At 35.3% G+C, this 22477-nt stretch overlaps 3 protein-coding genes across 3 annotated transcripts; 2 read left to right on the plus strand and 1 right to left on the minus strand.

Moving 5' to 3' along the window:
* Positions 1 to 11215: 11215 nt before the first annotated feature.
* LOC145101637 (uncharacterized) lies at positions 11216 to 15621 on the plus strand. Its single transcript, XM_079038882.1, has 6 exons — positions 11216 to 11383; positions 13016 to 13548; positions 13907 to 14105; positions 14230 to 14294; positions 14443 to 14653; positions 15020 to 15621. Exons 1-6 carry the CDS (start codon positions 11225 to 11227, stop codon positions 15380 to 15382), a joined length of 1530 nt encoding a protein of 509 aa, XP_078895008.1. The 5' UTR covers positions 11216 to 11224; the 3' UTR covers positions 15383 to 15621.
* Positions 15622 to 15755: 134 nt separating this feature from the next.
* Positions 15756 to 17449, minus strand: LOC145100136 (LIM domain-containing protein PLIM2b-like). Its single transcript, XM_079037523.1, has 4 exons — positions 17133 to 17449; positions 16753 to 16852; positions 16559 to 16662; positions 15756 to 16359 (listed from the first exon to the last, which is right to left on the minus strand). Exons 1-4 carry the CDS (start codon positions 17265 to 17267, stop codon positions 16051 to 16053), a joined length of 648 nt encoding a protein of 215 aa, XP_078893649.1. The 5' UTR covers positions 17268 to 17449; the 3' UTR covers positions 15756 to 16050.
* Positions 17450 to 18308: 859 nt separating this feature from the next.
* On the plus strand, positions 18309 to 21257 carry LOC145101638 (N-terminal nucleophile aminohydrolases (Ntn hydrolases) superfamily protein). The gene is made up of 11 exons (XM_079038883.1): positions 18309 to 18516; positions 19053 to 19103; positions 19279 to 19399; positions 19538 to 19622; positions 19708 to 19789; positions 19910 to 20033; positions 20310 to 20410; positions 20489 to 20628; positions 20705 to 20813; positions 20881 to 20985; positions 21049 to 21257. The coding sequence occupies exons 1-11, from the start codon at positions 18370 to 18372 to the stop codon at positions 21145 to 21147; spliced, it is 1164 nt and encodes a 387-aa protein (XP_078895009.1). The 5' UTR covers positions 18309 to 18369; the 3' UTR covers positions 21148 to 21257.
* Positions 21258 to 22477: the final 1220 nt, after the last annotated feature.

Consider the following 22477-nt stretch of genomic DNA (forward strand, 5'->3'; position numbering starts at 1 on the left):
GTAAGATTTTTGGGAATATATCTAGTGCTATCTTGAGTTTGGAGGTTGGATCTGAGGTTGCTACCTCAGATCTAGTGTAATGATGATCCAAAAGAGCATAAAGTCCTTGTTCAAGAGTTGTTGATGAAGCCTTTTTGTCCTAAACCCTAGCCCTAGAGTGTATTATGCTTAGATCTCCTTGGATTCACGTAAATTTTGCCACTTTACATGATGGATGGCCTGTATAAGATTAGATCTATGGATTGGAGACTCTGCATGGCTTGGAAAGCCTCTGTATGGGTTTAGAGCTAGTGGTACTCGGCGAGTCACATGGGTGTACTCGGCGAGTTGCTTGAAGATAGGCAGCAACTCGGCGAGTTGGTTGAAGATAGCCTTGGACTCGGCGAGTCTGTTCTTGGACTCGGCGAGTTTGGTCGTAAGGTCCTAACCTTTCCTGGTTGAGCTGTGAATCGGTGAGTCAAGGGATGACTCAGTGAGTTGAGTGCGATTAGACTCAGAGTTGTGGGACTCGACGAGTCTTGGGGCGACTCGGCGAGTTGAGTTGTGTTATGGGAGTTTTAGAGCATAGGGACTCGACGAGTCAGTGGGGTGACTCAGTGAGTAGAGATAGTCTTGTGTTGACTAGTTGTCTTCCAGGGGTATTTTGGTATTTATTGAGTTCAGTGTTTTGGTTATTGATTAGTGGTGAAGTTCACGTCAGAGGTTGGAGCAGCGTGATCTTATCTCTTCAGTCGGCAGTTGCGAGGTAAGTTATCCTCACTATATCAACAGGGTCTAAGGCACCAAGGCCGGCCCTTTATTGGATTGTAATCCGGGTATCGTTGTTATGTTATCGCTTTGCTATGTTTGCATCCTGGTAGTTAAGATGGTATATGTTAGAGACCTGGTTAAGGTCGGTATCCTGGTATTTAGGATGATGTTATGCTAGTGACCGGTTAGGTCGGTATCCTGGTTAGGATGATGTTATGTTATGTGATCTTCTAGATCGGTTTGATTGGATGTGTACTGTTATATGATTTTATGTTTATGTGCACATGGTTGTTGGACTGGGGTTGGGTTGAGTCGGGTCCTGCTTTGTGTTGTAGGCCAACATACCTAGGGCAGACTGGTTATCCCGAAGGCTCAACGAGCGGTCCGGATAGGCTGAAGGCCCCACGAGGGCGGACCAGACGTGCCGAGGCTCGGAGAGTGGACCAGGCCGATTGAAGGCCCGGTGCGGGCGGACCAGTCATACTGTAGACTCAAAGAGTGGACCAGGTGGGTTGAAGGCCCAGTGCGGGCGGACCAACCACACTGCAGACTCGATGGATATGGCTAGACTCGGAGGGTGGACCAGGTGGACTGAAGGCCCGGTGCGGTGGACCAGTCACACAGTAGACCCGAAGTGTATGGCTGTTCTGTTCGGTTATGATATGTTATGTGTGGTATATGTGGTTGGTATTTTGGGGGTATCTCACTAAGCTTTCGGGCTTATAGTTGTGGTTTAAATGTTTCAGGTACTTCAGCAGACCGTGGCAAGGCAAAGCCGTGATCGTACCGCTCCTCATGATTATGTTTTATAATATGGTTCTGGGAAGACTCTGATAATAATTGTATTGAAAACCTTTTTGTAATAACTTAATGAAACTGGGTTGTTTTTGAAAAGTTTAAATTGGTTGGAATTTTTAGATCGTTGCATCTACATACCTAGTGAGAATGTGGTATTTGTAGCACGAAGGGGAGTCTTTCACGAGAGAGAGAGAGAGAGAGAGAGAGAAAGAGAGAGAGAGAGAGAGAGAGAGAGAGAGAGAGATCATATGCAAAGAGGACAATAGGAGTACCATTGATCTTGAATAGATTGAAGAATCAAACGATGAAGGAACCTCTGAAGACACTAGGGTTCAACCAGATGAAGAAATTCCAGTTGAACTAATTGACGAGTCATTACCTCTTAGGCTTTTCACTAGAGTTAGAATGCAACCCGATTTATTTGGTTTCCATATTAATGCAGAAGGTGATACGTTTATCAGTGATAGTATATTGGTAAATTTGGATGAACCAGCTAACTACAAGGAAGCAATGGCAGGCCTTGAGGCAGCCAAATGGCAAGAGGAAATGGAAAGTGAGATCAAGTCCTTGTATGACAACCAAGTTTGGAATTTGGTCGATAATGTACCAAGTCGTAAGACAGTTGGGTGTAAATGGATCTTTAAGAAGAATACCAACATGGATGGATAGTTGCACACTTTCAAGTCTCGACTGGTTGCGAATGGCTTTACTCAAACCCTAGGGGTTGACTATGATGGAACCTTCTTACCAGTGGCTAAGATAAAATGTACCAGGATAATGCTTTCCATAGCTGCATTTCATGACTATGAAATTTGGCAGATGGATGTCAAAACCGCTTTCCTTAATGGGAAGTTGGCTGAGGATGTTTACATGAGTCAGCCAGAGGGTTTTGTTCATGCAAAGTTTCCCAATAAAGTGTGTAAGCTTGAGAAATCAATCTATGGATTAAAACAAGCTTCTCGCAGATGGAATCTTTGCCTTGATGAGAAGGTCAAAGAGTTTGGCTTCTCTAAAAGTGAAGATGAATCTTGTGTATATGTCAAAGCTAGTGAGACTATAGTAACCTTCCTGGTGTTGTATGTTGATGACATACTTCTTATAGGAAACAACATTCCAACTTTTCAAGAGGTTAAGTCTTGGCTTGGAAAGTGTTTCGCTATGAAGGATCTGGGAGAGGCTGCTTGTATTCTAGGGATAAGAATTATGAGAGACAGGAGTAAAAGACTAATTAGACTTAGACAGGAGTAAAAGACTAATTAGACTTAGTCCGAGTACATACACGGAAAATGTGCTAAAACATTTTAGTATGGAAAATTCCAAGAAATGAGAACTGCCTATACAGAGTAATTCCAAACTAAGTAAGACTCAGAGTCCGAGTTCGACATTGGCTTTTGGAAGCTACAATTTGCTGATCGGTTTAGAAGTTATATTGAAAATTATAGTTATTAGAATTATACAAGTGGGAGACTGTTGGCTTAGGTGTCTAAGCCCATAACTATAATTGATATATATTTGAATTGATAGTAGCACAGTCCTTTTGGGTTGCCCTCAAACCAAGCAACTAGACATGATAATTTTGGAGAAAGAGAGGTTGATTTATTATTTGAGTAATAAATTGAAATAATTGATTTATTAATATATTATGAAAATAATATATTAATTAGCAATCATATTATTTAATTAAGACAAAACTGCAAAAATGGTCCCTATGGTATACATTTTTTTGGGGTTTTAGTCCAAACCACGACTTTTTTGGATTGGTGGTCCTTTTGAGCTAGTTCTGTTGCGTTTTTGGTCCCTCGGTAAACTGAAATGGCTTTAATACCCTTGGGTATTTATTTTCTATTTTTAAATTCATTTTTTTAAAATTTAATTATTATTTATTCATTTTAATTATTAAAAAATTAGAGTGCCTCTCTCTCTCTCTCTCTCTCTCTCTCTCTCTCTCTCTTTCTCGTCTCTTAACCTCTGGCCAAAGAAGAAGAAAAACCGGTGACCTTCACCAACGATGACAACCCTCCTCCCCTTCCCTTCAATTTCATCAACTCCGGCTACCAAATACATCCTGTCCGGCGTAACTACTGCTGCTCTGCTTCCCTGCGTTTGTGATTACCGAAGAAGAGAAAAAGGACCAACAAGGGTCATCGAAACAGGGCAATAATCTTCTGCCGGATAAGCCCTCCTCACAACTGATTAAACACCACCGCAATCACCCCGTATGATAGTTGCACCATCGAAGGTTGGAGTACCGAGAGAAGGAGCTCACCGGAAGAACCGAATGCTCTTCCTTCTTCCACCGATTGCAGTCACCCTCTCACTGTTTGTTGTCATTTTGTTCTGCTTCCCCTTAATTGGACCATCGATGACGAACAAATAGACCAAGGAGGAGCTTGTCGGAGCTCCTTATCCCTTTTCTCCTCTATTTGCTCACTATTTACTGTTGTCTCACTTTCTGAAAACCTAATTTTGACAATTAAGATGCACAGGGCTTGATATAAACATATCTGAGACTTGCTGAATCCATCGATTGTGAGTCTTACAGAGTTGATTTCTTCACCTAGGGCTTGAAATGAACATATCTGAGATGGGTTTCAGATGACGACAAAGATGGATATGTTTAATCAGATTCTTCGAAGACTTGATTTCATCATTGAAGAATGGCAAAACAAAAATTGACATCGAGAATCAGAGTGGGTTTTGGGGGTGAAGACACCATTGAAGCATTACCTGTTAGTGAGGTGAATTGTGGGGGATGGTGAGACGAAGGTGATGATTAAGAGAGAGAGAGAGAGAGAGAGAGAGAAAGAGAGACCCTTTTTATTTTTTTAATTATTAAAATAAATAAATCAGTATTAGATTTAAAATAAATGAAAGAAAAATGGAAAATAAATATACCAAGGGTATTAAAGTCATTTCACAATTCAGAGGGACCAAAACGCAACATAACTAGCTCAAAAGGACCACCAATCCAAAAAAGTCGTGGTTTAGACTAAAACCCCAAAAAAATGCATACCACAGGGACCATTTTTGAAATTTTGTCTTTAATTAATAATTAATCAGAAATTAATTGGAATCAATTTTGGGATTAATTGGATTAATTAAAAGTGCAGGGACTGCTTGGTAACTTATTGAAATTTGAGGAAAGAAGCCTAAGGACCTCATTGGCTGAGGTGGACGAAGATAACTTGGGCAAGCCCAAGGAGTTTTCGTCCAATCCCCTTGAATGAGGGGAATGGGCTGATTGGTCACCAAGCAAAGGGATTTAGGGTTTCCTCCTTAAACCCTAACTTTGGCACCAAGCTACCTCATCTATATAAAGCACCTATTCCTTCATTTTTTCGGCTAACACTCCTTCTCTTGAGAAGCTTTGGACGAAATCTTCTCCCTTCTCTTCTCATCCTCTTGCTTGTGTTAGGTGTGATTCCATTAGAGGCATGACAATTGTGGTGTTTGCTTCCAAAGGATCAATAAGAATGTGTTCTTTGTTATTTGCTACAATAACAACAAAGGTATGTTATCTTAAACCATTCTATAGGAAATTTCGATTATACCTTGTGTTAGTGCGTTTTGTTGCTCAATTGAATGTTACATCAATAGTGTTATGACATAGATCTTTAGGTTACATGCACCCTTAAGAGTTAAGGATTTATCTACGTCAATACATGTAAAACCCATCAGAAATGCCCACCCACGGACACTTGAGTCTTCAAGATCTTTATTCCCGCTATCAGTGATCCTCAGGTTGGTAAGAGTAAAAGCCATGACTCGCTAACCGGTCCAATTCAAAAATTATGACCTGATGTGCCCAAACTGGTTGCATCTGAAGCATAGCTTCGAGGGTCCCTTGTAATCCTTGCTGAAATGTGCAGGTTTCCCACACTTGTAACATACTGTTTGCCCAACCTTACACCTGCCAACATGACTCTTTCCACACTTGCTGCACTTTGGATAAGTCCTCTTATCACCCCTTTCCCCCTAAACATCTTGAACTTCTTCTATGGCTGGCTGGTCATTTGATTAGGGGTTGACCTCTTTAGCTTCGTATGCATCTCCAACTCAATCTCACGAAGACGAGCTACCCGAATCATCTCATAGTGAGTTTGGCACCTGGAAATGGACATACACTCTCGGATCTCATCCCTCAAAATAGAACAATACTTAGACATCTTCATGGCCTCAATAGCCACATAATCTAGATAGGAAACCGACTTCTCATAAAACGGTGTGGTGATCTCATTTGCAGATTTTGTAGTTTGTCTCACGACGATGAACTCCTCAGTGAGTTGTTAGACCCCCACAATTGGAACAAACTCCTCCACGAACAATGTCGAGAACTCATGCCAGATCATAACCACAATCTCAACAGGAAAATTAACGAGTGTTACCGATAACTTCACCCAATCCTTGGTCGTATCTCTCAGAAGGCTTGTAGCATAGCGAACCTTGGCCTCCTCAAGGAAGTAACTGGTATGGAAAGTAACCTCAATATCCGTAATCCACCTCATAATAGCAGCGAGATCCTTCTCTCCCTCAAACTTTTGTGGATGGCATGAAAAGAAGTCTCGATAGCTTTCTCCTCGAGATTGTCCTGCACTTGATCCCTGAGTAGCCGCAACAATCCTTTGTGTCACACTCTCCAACAATTCGGTCCTGATTTGAGTGAACAATCCATGGAGTAGTTGTTGAAGTTCCTCCCTGACCTCGCTAGCAATCGCATCCCTGAAGTCTGAAGCCTCATTCACTACAGGGTCCCCTGGTTTGCCTACCGACCTACCCCTAGTGGTAACCATAACTGAACACAAAAATGTATGATTAACATCAAGAAAGATCACATGCTAGTATATCAATTAAGATGGTATTCCATCCTATATCACATCCCACTAGTACTTTGGGCTCATTCACAATTCCTCTAGATCTAACTATCCATCTTGTGCTTCAGATGGTATGGTCCCATACCATCATTCATACCTATGAGTAATTGCCCCTAAAGATCACTCGAAGTTTCCCTACTTAACTAAGTGTTTGGTAATTATTACTTACATGCATATTCATAAACTATGCCACCCTTTCCCTACCGAAATCTACCATCCAACATGACAACATATAATTTGTAGACTAGATATGAATTCGAAAGATTGATTCTACCCTAAGTCTACAACCAAACATGGAACAAGAAGTAAAGCCAAATCAAGAGTTCTAAGCCTATATAATTCTAATCATGCGTAATCGTGACATACAAATCACTAATTATCTATATGGACAATTAGATCATAACATATAAGCATATATTGATTGCATATAATCATCACATAAGCAAGTAAGTCAATTTCATCATATATCGTATCACTGAAACATATTGACTAACCGTGGAGCTCGGATGATTGGACGATATGCACTCTTATTCGAGGCATATGGCATTTCCCTTCACTTATATTTTTAAAATTGGTCCGTTTACTTAATTTTACTTATAAAAACATTAATTTTGTGAAAATCCGTAGTGTTTCGAGTCTAAACACACTAGGAAGTATGTTTAATTCTCTCAAACCATTGCTTTGATACCAACTTGTAACATCCCAAAAACCCACTTTAAAAATTTTCAAACTCGAAGTATGACATTTCCAAAAATCAAGGTTCCATCCAAAACAACATAAATCATAGTATCAAAAAAGCATCGTCAAATGTGGAAGCTAGGTTCTTGTTTTGAAAACAAAACACAAAAGATAAACATAAATGGATGTCATTCCCCTGAGAGTGTCCAAATATCCTAAACAAGTCAGCTCCTTGCCCTTCAAATCTGAAGGATCTGCAGCTAAAACACAAAGTAGCAACTGTAAGCCTAGGGCTTAGTGAGTAATCATAACACTCAACCATATATAGATCATATACATTTCACATAAACATCAAATAGTAAACACATATAACTGCACACATACAATAACATGCTAGCATAACTAACCCCTACAGGCTAGATGCCTTCCAAGATGTATATCTCTAGTTGACCTAATATTGACCACTTCCCTCTTAGAGGTCTATCATGCTCGTACATCCTTCTAATAAAACACAATGTTTATATGATAAATAAGTTCATAAGGACTCACCCGAATGACTAAGACTCATCGGAGTGGTATGCGGTTCTAGACCGCGGCCGCGCCACGTGGGACAGAAACACCGCCCCTAGGGTGCGGTCTTGGGCGGTCGAGACCGCAGTGCGGCCCTTGAGGACCGCGTTCGCTGATTGGCTGCCACTTTTTTGACCGTTCAAGATTCTTGCGACCGGATTTTTTCTTTTTTTTTTTTTTTTTTTTTGTTTTTTTTTTATTAACCTTTTACTCCATCTATATATACATATCTTTACTTTTACATTTACACAACCTTTAAACACATATAAATACAACCATTTCCTCAAACCCTTTGAAAAATGTCATCTTTCAAACGACCTAACAAAGAAAAAACACCAGTCAGAAATACCAACACCCCAGTACCTTCGTTTGATCAACCGATATTCTCACCTCCGTATTACCACTACGGCGGTATGTATCCGTATTTTCCACAACGGCCAGGGCAACCACAACCACAAACACCACCATTACCACAACCCGACCCGGATTTTAATCCATTTGATTTTTTGTCCCAACCCGAGTTTGTGCAACAAACACAAACACAACCAGAAACGGTTGTTTCTGATTCTGAACCGGAATTCGTTACAGAAACTCAACCCACTCGAGCAGCGCCTAAAAGAAAAGAGAAGGCGGAGGCTAAATGTTGGGAACCTTTGGAAGCGTTGGTGTTGGCACAATCTTGGATCGATATTTCAGAAGACGCGACGGTTGGAAAAGACCAAAAGCATGACCGCTTTTGGATTCGAGTTTTACACAGGTTCCATAAAGGAATGAACCGTGGAGAATACCGTTCAAAACATCAAGTGTACTCCAAATGGGGGAAGATGAACAAGGAAGTCATGTTGTTTAATGACTTGTGGAACAACATGAAACGTCAATGGAAAAGTGGAGAAAGTGATGAAGTCATTTTGAAGAAAGCCTTGAAAGTGTATCAAAAAGAAAATCTGAAGACTTTCAAGTTTCTTGAAGTTTGGAATTTTTTGAAAGATAACAGGAAATGGCTGAGTAGCAAAACATCTGACCAACATATCGACAGTGGGTCAAAACGCAGCAGAACATCTGAGTCCGACCACACTACATCAGATGCTCGTGTTCAGTTTGATCTGAACGAAGATGAACCTGTTCCAGTTTCACCACCTTCCCGACCATTGGGAAGAGACAAATCAAAAAGCAAAGGCAAAGGCAAAGCGTCGGATTCAGATAATTTGAAAGAAATGGGAACCGACATGAAGGATATAAAAGAGAGAATGGACAAGATTTTGAAAATTGCTTCTGAAAGAGAGCTTCGGAAACAAAGGGAGAGCGACATGTGAATACTAGCAATGGACACGTCGAATATGACCGGGGCCGAGCTTGAAGTGGTTTTGGCGATGAAGGAGGAAGTGAAAAACCGTTACATGACTCGTGGCTAATTTCTAGTTTTTTTTTCAAGGTTTCTAGTGTGTTTTTTTTTTTAGTTGTTGGTTTTTTGTTTCTACGTTGTTTTTCTAAATTTTTAGGTTTTTTTTTTTTAAATTAAGTAATGTATGATATTTGTATTTTTAATTAATGAACTATTATGTTTTTAAAATTATGTTTTTTTTTATTAAAAAACAAGTTTTATTAAATTAAAATAGTTAACAAAAAAAAAAGAAAAAAAAAATAAAACTAAAACTGTGGCACCACACCCTTGGTGTGGCAAGAAACCACACTTAAGTGGTAAAATCCGACGTGGCGCTTACGTGGCGAGGGAGGGAGTGCGGTTTCGGTGGCACCACTCCCTCCAGCCTAATAAGGTAATCCACATGGTGAGTTAAGCGGTACCGATACTGCCTTGAACCACTACATAATATTTAACCCTAATTCAATAATTAAGGTATAATATCTAACTTTCCTCCCTAACGAGTCTTTCCCTTTCTAATCTTCTTCTTAGGGGGAAAAAGACCATTTTGCCCTTAATCAATGATCTAAACATACTTTTACTAACATTTGACAAAAAGTCAAACTGATCAAAAAGTTAACGGTTCATTGTGTGGTAGCAAACTCTTGTCCCCGCCGTGGTCTAGTCCCGAAAAAATAGTCTTCAGACTCCCTTTTCCACCGTGTCATGGTCAGCCCTTGACCGCGTCACGGTTTGTCTAGCAGAACAACTTTTTCTTTAAGTCCTTAATCCCTTAAGTCCAAGCCTGAAACTTTCTAGAAGGTTTCAAGGCTCACTAATGGATTTATAGGGTTTACACAATGCGTTAAGTCCAAGCTTGAAACTTTCTGAAATAGAAGGTTTTATGCACAATGAGGTGTTGTGTCGCAACCATTAAATGACCACCGAGTCGTGTACACGTGCAATACCATGCCATGGTATTCCAACCACCGTGTCGCGGGAAAGAAAAATTCTCAAAGTCCAAATTAAAACTTTAACCATACAAAACATTAACTCATACCTAAATTGAGTGTTACATCTAGATACACATAACAATAAAATAATCCAAATAAAGATAAGGACAAAAGACTATAGAAAGATAGCTAAATGGAAGAGGAGATAAATGCGTGCAGATAAATCAATATCAACAAATACTAAAACACAATCTACAATTTAAACCTAGATTTTGCAAGATATATTAAACTCGTAGAAATATCAATTTTGGGATGCTATCTTTGTATATAGTATACTAGTTTATAATCCGTGGAAACCACGGTTAGAAAATTAATTAAACTTTTTAAGTAAAAACTCAAAACTATTAATTAATAATTTTGAATAACTTATTAATTAAAAGATATCTTTTTAGTGATATATAAAATTATAATCGTTGATTCAAATAAATAAGTAAAATATATCATCTTATAATTTGTATAAATTTTATTTTATTATAATTGGTATAAATTTTATTTTATTTTTATTCTAATATTATTAATTTAATGTAATTAAAATGTTATTTAAATTTTGAAATTTTAAATTTGAAATGGATAATTAATAAATTGACAATTGTCATGATATTAATTACAAGTATCAATAGATTGACAAGTGTTATGATATTAATTACAATGTCTAACATGGTGACACATGACAAAAGAACTACTCTTTTATTAGTATAGGGAGATAACCTTAGCAAACCTAAACGAAAGACAGGGAACAAATTGCATCGTTTGCAATCATTTTCCAAGAAACTTTCTCTATAAAAAAACAATAGAAATAAGGGACATAGGCAAAAAAAAAAAAAAAAAAAAAAGTAATATTAGCTTTGCAATTTATCAAAAAGACAAATGAATATGATTTCTATGGTATTAGTTGGACTGCATGAGGTACAAGTGTAAGAAGGTCTCACGATATTTCAATGTCTTGGCCACGTTTTTTTATCCTTGTGGAAATCATTATAAACTTAATCTTTTTCCACATGATTAAACTTACTTAGATCACAAAGTCCTCACAATTAGATTCATGGCCAATGCGTGTTTTCACATGTAACTTCATGGTCTCAAACATGGATCATCTCCCACCCCGGCTCCACTGAAATGTAATATATTGTGCATACTCCATATAAGATAGAATGAGTGAAACCATTTTCAAGAACTTAAAAAATATGGAGAACTTGTATAAAGAGAAGTGTAAGAAGATATATTGGTTAAGGCCAGCATTCATTCATCACAACCATGTTAAAGCAACGCATAAACATTGGCTTATGGTCGTGGCATTTGCTTTTATTTTTGTCCTCTTCATAGCTGCATTTTGGTTGGACCTTGTAAGTATCCATTAAACTCGACTACCTTCAATAAGAAGATATATATTTGTATTTTTGCTTGTAAGATAATGAACATGCATACAATAGTTTTTTTTTTTTTTTTAAATAGAAGTTCATCCCAGGGTTGAATTAATCCAATTTTGGAATGTTTAAATCACTAATGATCATCATTAGACCGCCTTAATACTGGTTGTAGTTACCTTTTAGATATTTGGCAAGGAAAGGGTCAATAGAAATATATAGAAACAAAAATACTTTGAGATATCTATTTTTTTTTTAACTTTAGAAATATTAAAATCTCATATATATCTATATATTGGCTGAAAAAAATGATTTTTTTAAGGCTGAAAAAATGATTTTTTTTTTTAATTTTATTTTCAGTGAGTATATAGATATTTAAGTGATCTTTATGTTTCCAAATAAAAAAAAAGATATATCAACATTTATCGTTCGGTTGGTTTCCACTTTTACATTTCACATAGGGATGAGCATATGGACCGGGGAACCGGCCGGAACCGGAACCGGAACCCGATGGAACCGGTCAGGCCGGGACCGAGATGTTATTTATGTGGATTTTTGGAACCGGGAACCGGTAGGAACCGGAACCGATATAACCGGCAAAAACCGGTAGAACCGGCAAAAACCGGAACCGTATGATGCTATTTTTCAAGGACCGGTTCAAACATTTGAAGACACGACAAGAACCGGTAGAACCGTCGGGCCGGTTCGGTTCTTGATTTTGGCCGAAGCCGGTTCCCAGGCCGGTTCCGACCAGTTCGATCCTTTTGCTCATCCCTAGTTTCACATGCTTCTTCCTACATTGACGTGTATCTCACGTGATTTTTAAAATACTTTGTAAATATTAAAAACTAAACAATGTCTCGTGATATGTTTTGGTTACATTTTCATCCAAATTTTCACTTAATTATAATTATTGCTTATTTCCACATTTGACTCCATATGGCTACAAACATCCCCCCACCCCACACACACACACCCAAAAAAAAAAAGGAAAAAGAAAAACACTCTATCTAAAAACGTGATACATTGCGCATATATATATATATATATATATATATATATATATATATATATATATATATATATATATATATATATATATATATAGACAAATAACATATTCAACAACTTAATTAGCAATATGAAGAGCTTATATACAGGCTAAGACCAAAACCTGGTCGTTGTCGGAATCATGTTGTATCAGTTTGTATTTTGTGGCTCATTATTCTGACCTTTGTTTGCTTTATTATATACTTGTTGATTGTGTCGTGGTCACACATATAGGTCTCTTAATTAACTTTTTAATGAAAATAAAATTATTTTTAAACCTATATAGTAAAATTGACTGCTCTGTAAATGCAAAAGTAGTCATCATCCCCTACACTAAGATATATTAAATGGAAAATTAAACCATAGTTAAAATTTTGCCAGTCAACACAACGAACACATGGTAACAACCAAACTTTAAACCCCTTAAACATATCATTTATATAAGTCCTTTTTGGCAGCTAATTGTTGATCACATATCACATATAGTGATATCTTTTATGCAAATAATGTATTTGGACTTTGGTAGTTTAATGTGTTGATCTAACTTGTACATGTATATAGTCTATGTTTTCAGGTCGATCAATCCTGCAAACTAAAATAACGAAAGAAGAACATGACTTCCCTCTTGATTGTCGTACATGGAATCAAACACCAACATGTCCAAAAAACTATCCAACAACCCATAAAAATCTAGACCGTTCATCGAACAAGACATGTCCGGATTACTTTCGTTGGATCCACGAAGATCTACGACATTGGAGAGGGACAGGGATCACAAGAGACATGGTGGAGAGAGCAAAGTGGAATGCACATTTCAGAATAGTAATCCTTGATGGAAAAGCATATGTAGAAAGATTTAGAAAATCAATTCAAACTCGAGATTTGTTCACGCTATGGGGGTTTCAACAATTGTTAAGAAGGTACCCTGGCAGGGTTCCTGACCTTGAACTTATATTTGATTGTGATGATCGGCCGGTGTTTAATGCAAAACAATATTTTAGGAGGCCCAATCTTGGGCCTCCTCCATTGTTCAAGTATTGTTCTGATCCGTGGAGCTTGGATATCGTTTCACCCGATTGGTCCTTTTGGGGATGGTAATTATTCTCTCCATTAACTCGTCTCTCTTTTTTTGTTTTTTATTTGGATGATATTTTAACATGAAGGTGTTCATAGTTAAATCTCATATGATTTTAAGGTATATAATTATTATTTTTTTTCTTATATATAACAAAACCATCAAAATATATAAATTGTTTTCTCTATCTAATAAGTCATAACCACTCCTTCCATTTTGCCAACTTTAGTTGAAATGTTTACATTTTTCTCATCTTATAACAAAAAGAATTAAATCATCAATCTAAATGAAACAAACTAATGGATCTAATTCAAATTTTAAATCCAAAAAACAAATGAATAAATGAATAATTTGATTTTACATTTGTATTGTAATAGGCCTGAGACAAACCAAAAGCCATGGGAAATTACATTGAAGGACATTAAAGAAGGAAACAAGAGGGTCAAATGGAAGGAAAGGGTACCCTACGCGTATTGGAAGGGTAACCCTGGGGTGTCCCCTATTAGGAGTGATCTTGTCAAGTGCAATGTCAACCAAACTTCCCATGTTGACTGGAATACCCGTTTATTTTTTCAGGTACATTAACATTCAGTTTTGAACTTATAATATATTTTTAAATGTTAAGATGTGAGTAAGTTTTCCGATAACTCTTTGGATGATAAACTTATATAATTTTATTGGTGGTTTAACACTTGGATAGAATTGGACCAATGAATCTGCAAATGGATACAAGCAGTCGAATATTGAAGATCAATGTACTTACAGGTAGAGAATAATTGTGAATATAAGATAGGATTAAATGTAGAAAAACATAAAAATACATTTTCATTTAATTGTGTATTATAACATCATATTTTATTACACTCCCTTGAAATTATTGACAAAATATTATTCAACACGATTTCATGAATAGGTATAAGATATATGTTGAAGGATGGGCATGGTCGGTTAGCGAGAAATACATATTGGCGTGTGACTCGCCAACATTATACATAAACCCGCATTACTACACATTCTTTTCAAGAGGGATGACACCCCTAGAGCATTTTTGGCCTATTCGGGAAACTAATAAATGTAGATCTCTCAAATTTGGTGTCGAATGGGGCAACCATCACACTTCCAAGGTAAGTTCACATTTCACAAATATTTTTTTTATTGAAGTCTTGTTTGTTGTGTAGGACAACACATGACATGACCCTGACGTGACATGACAATCTTGTATTTGTATTGTGTTTCATTTGCATTGAACTAAAAATGAGAATAACATGAATACATCATCAATGAGATGAAAGTTACATTTGTCCCACACAAAATGGAGGAACAAGGACTAACTACTACTCTATTGTTTTTGCAAAAGACGTAAATATCATTTCATTCTTAACTTTGAAAGTAATCCAATTGAGCTTGTCCAATTTCGTTCAATCATATCCTATGTAACAAACATAACCTAAGGGTATGTGCTATGTGTTTTAATTGTACGACCCTGCTAGGCACAAGAGATAGGTAAGGCATCGAGCCAGTTCATTCAAGAGGATGTGAAGATGGAATATGTTTATGACTATATGTTACATTTATTGACGGAATACGCTAAGCTCTTGAAGTTCAAACCTATTATCCCTCCAAATGCAATGGAGCTATGTTCAGAATCGATGGCATGCTTTGCAGATGGAAAGTGGAGGGAGTTCATGGAAGAATCCCTCGTGCGCTACCCTTCAGATACAACTCCATGTACTATGCCTCCACCCTATGATCCCTCCACCATTAAATCTATCATTGACAACAACACAAGAGCAATAAAACAAGTTGAAATGTGGGAAGATGAATTTTGGAAGACTCACAACTTCAACAAATGACCAAACCTTGTTGTACTCGGTCGTAAAATTGCTTTAGGTTCTAGTAGTATCATTACTATACAAGTATTAAGCATGTAGAGACGATATTTGAATATGTAAGTAAAAATGAATTATATTATGTTGTGAAATAAGTAAAATTCAAAAAACAATTAACATAGAAGGGAGTCCAACAGGTCAAAAATGATCTAAAAGTCGTCCACAGTCTCCTACCTTCATGTTTACACATAAGTAAATTGTCTTATTTAAAAAGCTGGATCATTAGAAGAAATTTTTTTATAACACATTTATATATTATTAAATAATTTATGAAATAATAAAAATAGTTGAAAACATGCTAGACTGATTAACGTAATCCAACCCGCTACTCATTTTAACGTGTTGCTCAATGTGCCACTAACATATTTTATTACAGAAGATTTACGTAACAACTACTTATGACATACCCTCAAGAGAGTTACTTGATTTATATTTGAATTGTAAAAGGTTATACATTATAGTCACCAACTGAAAATAAAATATAGAGGATAATTTCAAAAGTCAAACCACTGAATATTCAATGGTCCAACAAAATGAAATAGAAAAAAGGGGTCTTCAAAAGATTACATTAACAAAGAAACCAAGATATGTATGTATGTATATATAAAGTATTTGAATATATATGTTTAGGATTAGTCCTCTTCCGGTGGTTTCTCCTCCTCAGCTGGTGGTTCCGCTTGGCCATCCTCATCATCCCCTCCTCCTCCTTCACCTTCCTCCTCCCCGGCTGGCTCAACTACATCCTCCGGCTTTGCATTGCTCCTTCTATTTGCAGCCTCGAGGACATGAGTGTAATTTCCTTTCTCCATGAAGAGTTGAGCAAAATGATGTTTGCAATAAAGAATACCATCAAGGGCAGCATATGATGAGTGTGTAAGAGGACACCCTCCATGAGCACATTTGAAGCATGATTTGTGGTATGGTTCTCCTTCCATTGTGATCTATAATGCTCGTAAAAAAATCGAATATGATTAGAAATAAGTGCATCCAATCTTGTGCTTAAACAAAAAAAGTATATTGTATTGCATCATGTCAGCTTTTGTAATTATCAATGTAATTACATACATTATTTTTCGAAAGTAGTTTCTACATCATATCAACAACTAATTTATAGTAATTTATAAGAAGCAGTGTACGAACCTTTTCGAGAGGATACACAGTCTTGCTACATTGTCTACATTTATCTTGCGTACCGGTGAATATAGACGAGACTTTGCTCGGAGGCGCTTTTTCTTTTTCTTTTGCTGTAGAATTTGGATACGAAATTGATAACAAAAATTCTCATAGTAAATGGGAAAACAATTAACACGAAATTATATTACATTAAATCTTACTTGCATGAAAATTCTTGCTGAAATTTCCAGATTCCTTGAAGAGTTGTTCGAAATGATGCCTGCAGTAAAGAACTCCATCCATTGAGGAGTAGTTGCTCATCTGCAATAAAATTTATATCAAAGATGATTGTAAATAATACTATATAAAACAACTTGATGAATTCTTGGAATATGTCTGTAATGATGAATTCTAACACTAAATTTTATCAGAAACCTACCAAAATCAAACGTTTCCTTGAGGTTAAAAAGAAAAACCAAAATAGTCAATCGTTTGTGCAATTAAATGGGCAAAAAACAAGCGATTCTTATCACATTGAGGCAAAGAAAAGCAACAAAACCAGAAAGAAAGAAAGAAAGAAAAGAAGATTTAGGAAACAAACCGAGAGAGTGCCTTTGCAATGGGTGCATCTAAAGCACGCTTTATGATAAGTAACTCCATCGGCAGTCAATAAATCAACAAAATAAACAGTCTTATCGCAAGTTTTGCATTTATCCAAAGTTCCTGTGAAAGACATCTTTTTTCCTTCTTATTTTCTTCTCAATTTTTTTCTGAAAAAAAATAAAAAAAATCCCAACAAGAGGAAAGGCACCCAACAAAATTGGGTTGTCAAATATTTAATTAATTGAAGATCAAAGGAAAAAGAATTCCTTGTTTGTATTTGACAATATATTTCATCTTAATTTTCTGTTTTTTGTGATGGATTAGAGGCCGAGTTAGGATTGATTTAGTGAAATAATGACACCTGAGTGGAGATCCTAATAATTTTGAGGCAATAATCCGATACTCATGGAGAGAAACAAGGTGGTTTTTTCTCAAGTTTTGACCTATTCCTTCAATAAAACGATAATCACATACTTTGTTTTGATGTATAAATATTTGTATGCATGTTGGAATGGTAGTCGACATATAATTAATGAACAAGGTGTATAATTAATTTTTCATTGGTAGAAAACAAAAACTAATTAAAGACAATTAACATCAGTGCAAAAAATAATCGAGATTTCATTTTTTTAACTTTACCTCACACCCCCTAGATTAAGGTTTAGATTAATACATACAATAATAAGATGCAAACAAAAACTAAGAAGATATAAATTTACGTATCACTAGTTTATAACCCGTGGCAACCACGGTTAAAAAATAGTTATATTTTTATAATAAAAATTTATAATTCTTAATCAATTAATTTAAATAAGTCATTTAATAAATTATTAATTAAAAGATATATCAAAATTTTAAAGTTATTATAACTTCAAATTTAAAATATAATTAGAAAATGTAAATTTAAATTTTGAAATGAGTTGCGTAATATATTTACATGACATATGACATAATATTAATGAAAAATTGTACTAGAGTGACATTTGATAAAAAAAAGATTAAAACTGTTGATTTATTAAAATAAGAATTGACAATTTACACAAGTTAAAAGTATAATCCTAAAAAAAATCGATAGTTATATTTGGGGGTAGGAATTAACAAAGTTGTAAACATTGAGGTGCAAAGTGAACACTTCTCATTCATGTAGTTTTGCACCACGGCTGACTACGGCCCACTAACCTCCTTTTCACAGTCCCATTTGACGTTAACGGACGTATTTCGAAACCGGTAAAGTGATGGCCGGCGAAGTTTCTGATCATATCAACCAGAGATTCTTCGTCGCCGTCCACGTCGGCGCTGGTTACCACTCACCGGTTAACGAAAAGGCTCTCCGATCTGCAATGAAAACTGCCTGTCTCGCCGCCGCATCTGTTCTACGAACGGTCTCTCCTCTGTCTCTATATACATATCTCGATAAACGTTTGTAGCTTTGCATATGTTTAATTTTGTTATTAGTATATCGGCTTTTGAGTTTTCAATGATGTTTATTCCCTCGTTCACGAATAGGAGCTTCAGAGTTTTGAATCTATAGTTACTTTTCACCTTTAAAGTTCATATGGTTTTAAAGTTTCCGAGAATGATTTTTCACTTTATTGAACTTTATGCATAGGCGAATAATATGTGTTAAATTACAACGAATTTGAATCCATTTGTTTCTCAAACGTATTAGGTTTCCATATCATTCAAAATCAACAGGAAGTCTAATTTCCATGGAAGGGAGGGAATGTATGTGATTATGAAGCTTGTTAACTTACTGTTACTGTTGATAATGTTGGCTACTAAATAGGAAAGAGAATTTGGCTTGATGATTTGAAGCTTAACTTAGAATCGTTGAAACAGCTGCAGATATCTATTTAAAAGATAATTCATTAGTTGATTGGTTTTTGTATAGTTTTCATGCTCATTTGCTTTGTTATAGGGCTCTGGAGGATGTGCAGATGCTGTGTCAGCAGCCATTGAGACCTTGGAGGTATGATTAGACTACTTTTGCTGTGTATACATATGATCAGCCTTCTCCTTTTCCAACTCTACTTTTGCTCATAGTATGATTAGACTCTCTGTCAGAGCATAAAATTCCTTTTGCTTTGTGTTACAACAATCTTAAAAAATTGTGTAAACCTCATTTCTTGAATGATGAAGTGCAGAATGATCCATGCACAAATGCTGGAAGAGGGTCAAATTTGACAGAAGATGGTGATGTTGAATGTGATGCAAGTATCATGGATGGTAGCTCTGGAGCATTTGGTGCTGTTGGAGCAGTGCCAGGTATATCCATATAATATATATTTCATTATCTCTAAAGACTTTCATTTCATCTATTTCTTGGGTTTGCTTATATTATTTGAGGCTTTTTATTCTAATATATTATATATTCTACCTTTCTTTGAAGCAAATGATTACCAGGTGTAAGAAATCCCATTAAGATTGCAGCTTTGCTGGTGAAGGAGCAAATCTTGGGTTCATCACTGTTGGGTCGAATTCCTCCCATGTAATCAAACTTCTTTTGCATCCAATTTATCACTGGAACTTTACATGTTACATAAAACCTTATTATTAATATTTAATTTACTCAGGTTTTTGGTTGGTGAGGGTGCCCGTGTTTGGGCAAATTCCAAGGGGATTAATATTTTTGAAACCATTGAAAAGGCCAATGAGGTAATATATTAAATTTTACTAGGATTAAGTTATTATCACAGTTTTTCCTAATTTAATACCTAAATATCATCGTGACCACATATTTTCTGCTTAACTGGCCTTTGTTATATCCTTTTATAGTGGCTTATAACAAGAAAGGCAAAAGAACAGTGGAAGAAATATAAAGCAATGCTTGATGATGCCAAAGCTGAAATTACTTTGGTGAAATCATCATCTAGTCATCAACAGATTGACAATTCATCGGGTATGACTGATAAACAATTTTTTTTTCCAAGAATATTAATTCATTTAAACTCGAGTGAACTAAGTAGTGTTTGGCAAGCAGTAATCAAAGAGGGAATGGAATGAAGCACTACAATAAAATGAAAAAATCATGAGCATTTTCTAATTATATCTAAAGTTTATCTTAATAAAAAAATATTTGTTTTAAAAACCACATTTGAATGACTCATTCCATTCCTTTGTTTACCATTCTATCAAATTCAAAAATTAATGAATTCTGTATTTATTCCACAATCAGATAAAGGAGAAGACAACATCATGGATACAGTAGGAGTTATATGTATTGATAAACAAGGAAACATAGCTTCCGGAGCTTCTAGTGGTGGCATTGCACTAAAAGTAATATTTATTTACATCTTCATTAATAACCATATTTTACCATTTTTTTTAATATTTAAAAAAAAAATTCAAAATTAGGTGAGTGGGCGTGTAGGATTAGCAGCGACATACGGTTGTGGCTGTTGGGCATCTTCAAATGTTGGTTGTTGTGTTAGTGGTGCTGGTGAATGCCTAATGAAACTTTTTGCTGCTCACCAATGCTGCATATCTCCATTACTGTATGATTTACTCATTTATATTTTTATATTTTTTAAAAAATATTAAAATAGTGATTATGTATATTATTTATTGAAGATCACATGCTGGACCAGTAGCCGCATGCTCAAAGGTTTTAGAGTCTGTAATTGAAGACAATAGGGATACAAGTGCTGGATTTTTGCTTGTGCAAGCTGAGGCTCCTTTGGTAGGGAGTATAAATTTGTTATTAATTTATTTATTAAATGTTGATAATTTTGAATTAATTTTGTTAGGGTCCTGGATCATCACGAGAGCTGAAAGCTGTTGAAATAGCTGCTGGGTTTACTAGTTTGTCTTTTGGAATAGGGTATTTTGGTAATTCCATGGACCACCCAAAGGTATGGAACTCTTTTGATGAAACTTTTAATAAAAAATCTTTAAAAAAAATGAAACTTTTGCAGGTTTCCATTTTGAGGAGTACAAAACAAGAGAATGCAAGAGATATATGCCAATTTGCAGCTTTAGTTAACCTCTCCTCTTCTCCCATTAGATATCATTGATTGGGTCTCAGGTATTTTGTGTACAATTTTATAAATCTTGCAAAAATTATTACCTAACCTCTTTTAGATTTAAATTACTCATATTTATATAAATTTTGGATGTTTGATTATTTAGAGTGTTTATTTGGTTATTAATTTCTTTTAAATAATTCTTTTTTATTTCCTTTTATGGATTAATTCTTTTTTATTGGATTATTATATATTAATAAATATTATTTATAAATATATAACATTTATATACTAATAAATATTACTTTATTGGATTATTAAATTTTTTTAGTTAAATTTTATAATTCATTTTTATTGGATTAATTCATTTTTTTTGGACAACACCATCAACCTAATATATTTTAAAAAATTCCATCCATCCAACCACTATCGGACAAACTGGGTCAAGAAACACATGTTGAGTTATAAAAAAAATGGCTAGAAAGAATAACAACGTAACATCAACTTGAAAAACAATAAACTAAAAACAACTTAATCAATATTCTATTTGAATTTTTAAATGATTATTGTGTAATTTTGATTTGGATGACAATTTGTATGTTTTTATAATTATTCAGCAACTTCATCCACCACAGTATAGAACAACAAGATAGTATTGTTATTTTTCATCATTTAGCACAGTCAATCAGATATACAATCAAACAACATAGTTTCTTTCCCAGTTAGAAAAGTTGACTCCATACAACACTTTCCCAGACAACACTTTTTCGAACAGAAACTATCAAACGAGACCTAAGTTGTGAGACACATTTTATAGATATAGCAAATGTAAACAATATATCATATGTAAAAAAAACCTTCTAAATATTTAATAAAAACTAGTTTATGACTTATTTAAGCTAGTTTTAGGATTGAAACTAGTTTAGTGAAGACTAATTTCGTATTACTTTTCTTCATCAGAATCAAAGTCCTTTTCTTTAACTTTTGTCGACACTTTTTCCAAACAAATCTGTTCTTCAGAAGGCATCATCTGAGACCGAATCAGACAAACCATCATAATCTTTAGAGGTGGGTATGTGGAGGTTTGGTTTTGTTATTGCTCAAAACCAAACCATAACCATTACACTTGGTTAATGTATTTCGATAGCCATTGAATAGTGGTTAATATAGGTTTTTGGTTAACAGTTTAGTCGATTAATGGTTATGGTTAATGTTAAATATCGGTTAACCATAATGATCCAAAATGAACAAAACATAAAATATTTTTCTATAAAATTTGAAAAACATAAAGTGCATTGCTATAAAAAGTGAATGATTATGTATATTAATTGTATTGATAGAATATTACTTATCATATCTAATTCCAAATAATTATCTATTA

Source organism: Lactuca serriola, chromosome 4, assembly GCF_051521515.1.
Source record: "Lactuca serriola cultivar US96UC23 chromosome 4, Lser_US96UC23_V15, whole genome shotgun sequence".
In the NCBI taxonomy this organism is placed as follows: domain Eukaryota; kingdom Viridiplantae; phylum Streptophyta; class Magnoliopsida; order Asterales; family Asteraceae; genus Lactuca; species Lactuca serriola.

Coding starts and splice junctions, on each gene's coding strand:
- LOC145101637 (XM_079038882.1), top strand. CDS start 11,225: ATGGAGAACTTGTATAAAGAGAAGTGTAAGAAGATATATTGGTTAAGG. Junction 13,549..13,906: donor GATTGGTCCTTTTGGGGATG/GTAATTATTCTC, acceptor GTATTGTAATAG/GCCTGAGACAAACCAAAAGC. Junction 14,654..15,019: donor GCAACCATCACACTTCCAAG/GTAAGTTCACAT, acceptor CGACCCTGCTAG/GCACAAGAGATAGGTAAGGC.
- LOC145100136 (XM_079037523.1), bottom strand. CDS start 17,267: ATGTCTTTCACAGGAACTTTGGATAAATGCAAAACTTGCGATAAGACT. Junction 16,853..17,132: donor ATTGCAAAGGCACTCTCTCG/GTTTGTTTCCTA, acceptor ATTTTATTGCAG/ATGAGCAACTACTCCTCAAT. Junction 16,663..16,752: donor CAGCAAGAATTTTCATGCAA/GTAAGATTTAAT, acceptor CAAATTCTACAG/CAAAAGAAAAAGAAAAAGCG.
- LOC145101638 (XM_079038883.1), top strand. CDS start 18,370: ATGGCCGGCGAAGTTTCTGATCATATCAACCAGAGATTCTTCGTCGCC. Junction 19,790..19,909: donor CCATTGAAAAGGCCAATGAG/GTAATATATTAA, acceptor ATCCTTTTATAG/TGGCTTATAACAAGAAAGGC. Junction 20,986..21,048: donor ATTCCATGGACCACCCAAAG/GTATGGAACTCT, acceptor AAACTTTTGCAG/GTTTCCATTTTGAGGAGTAC.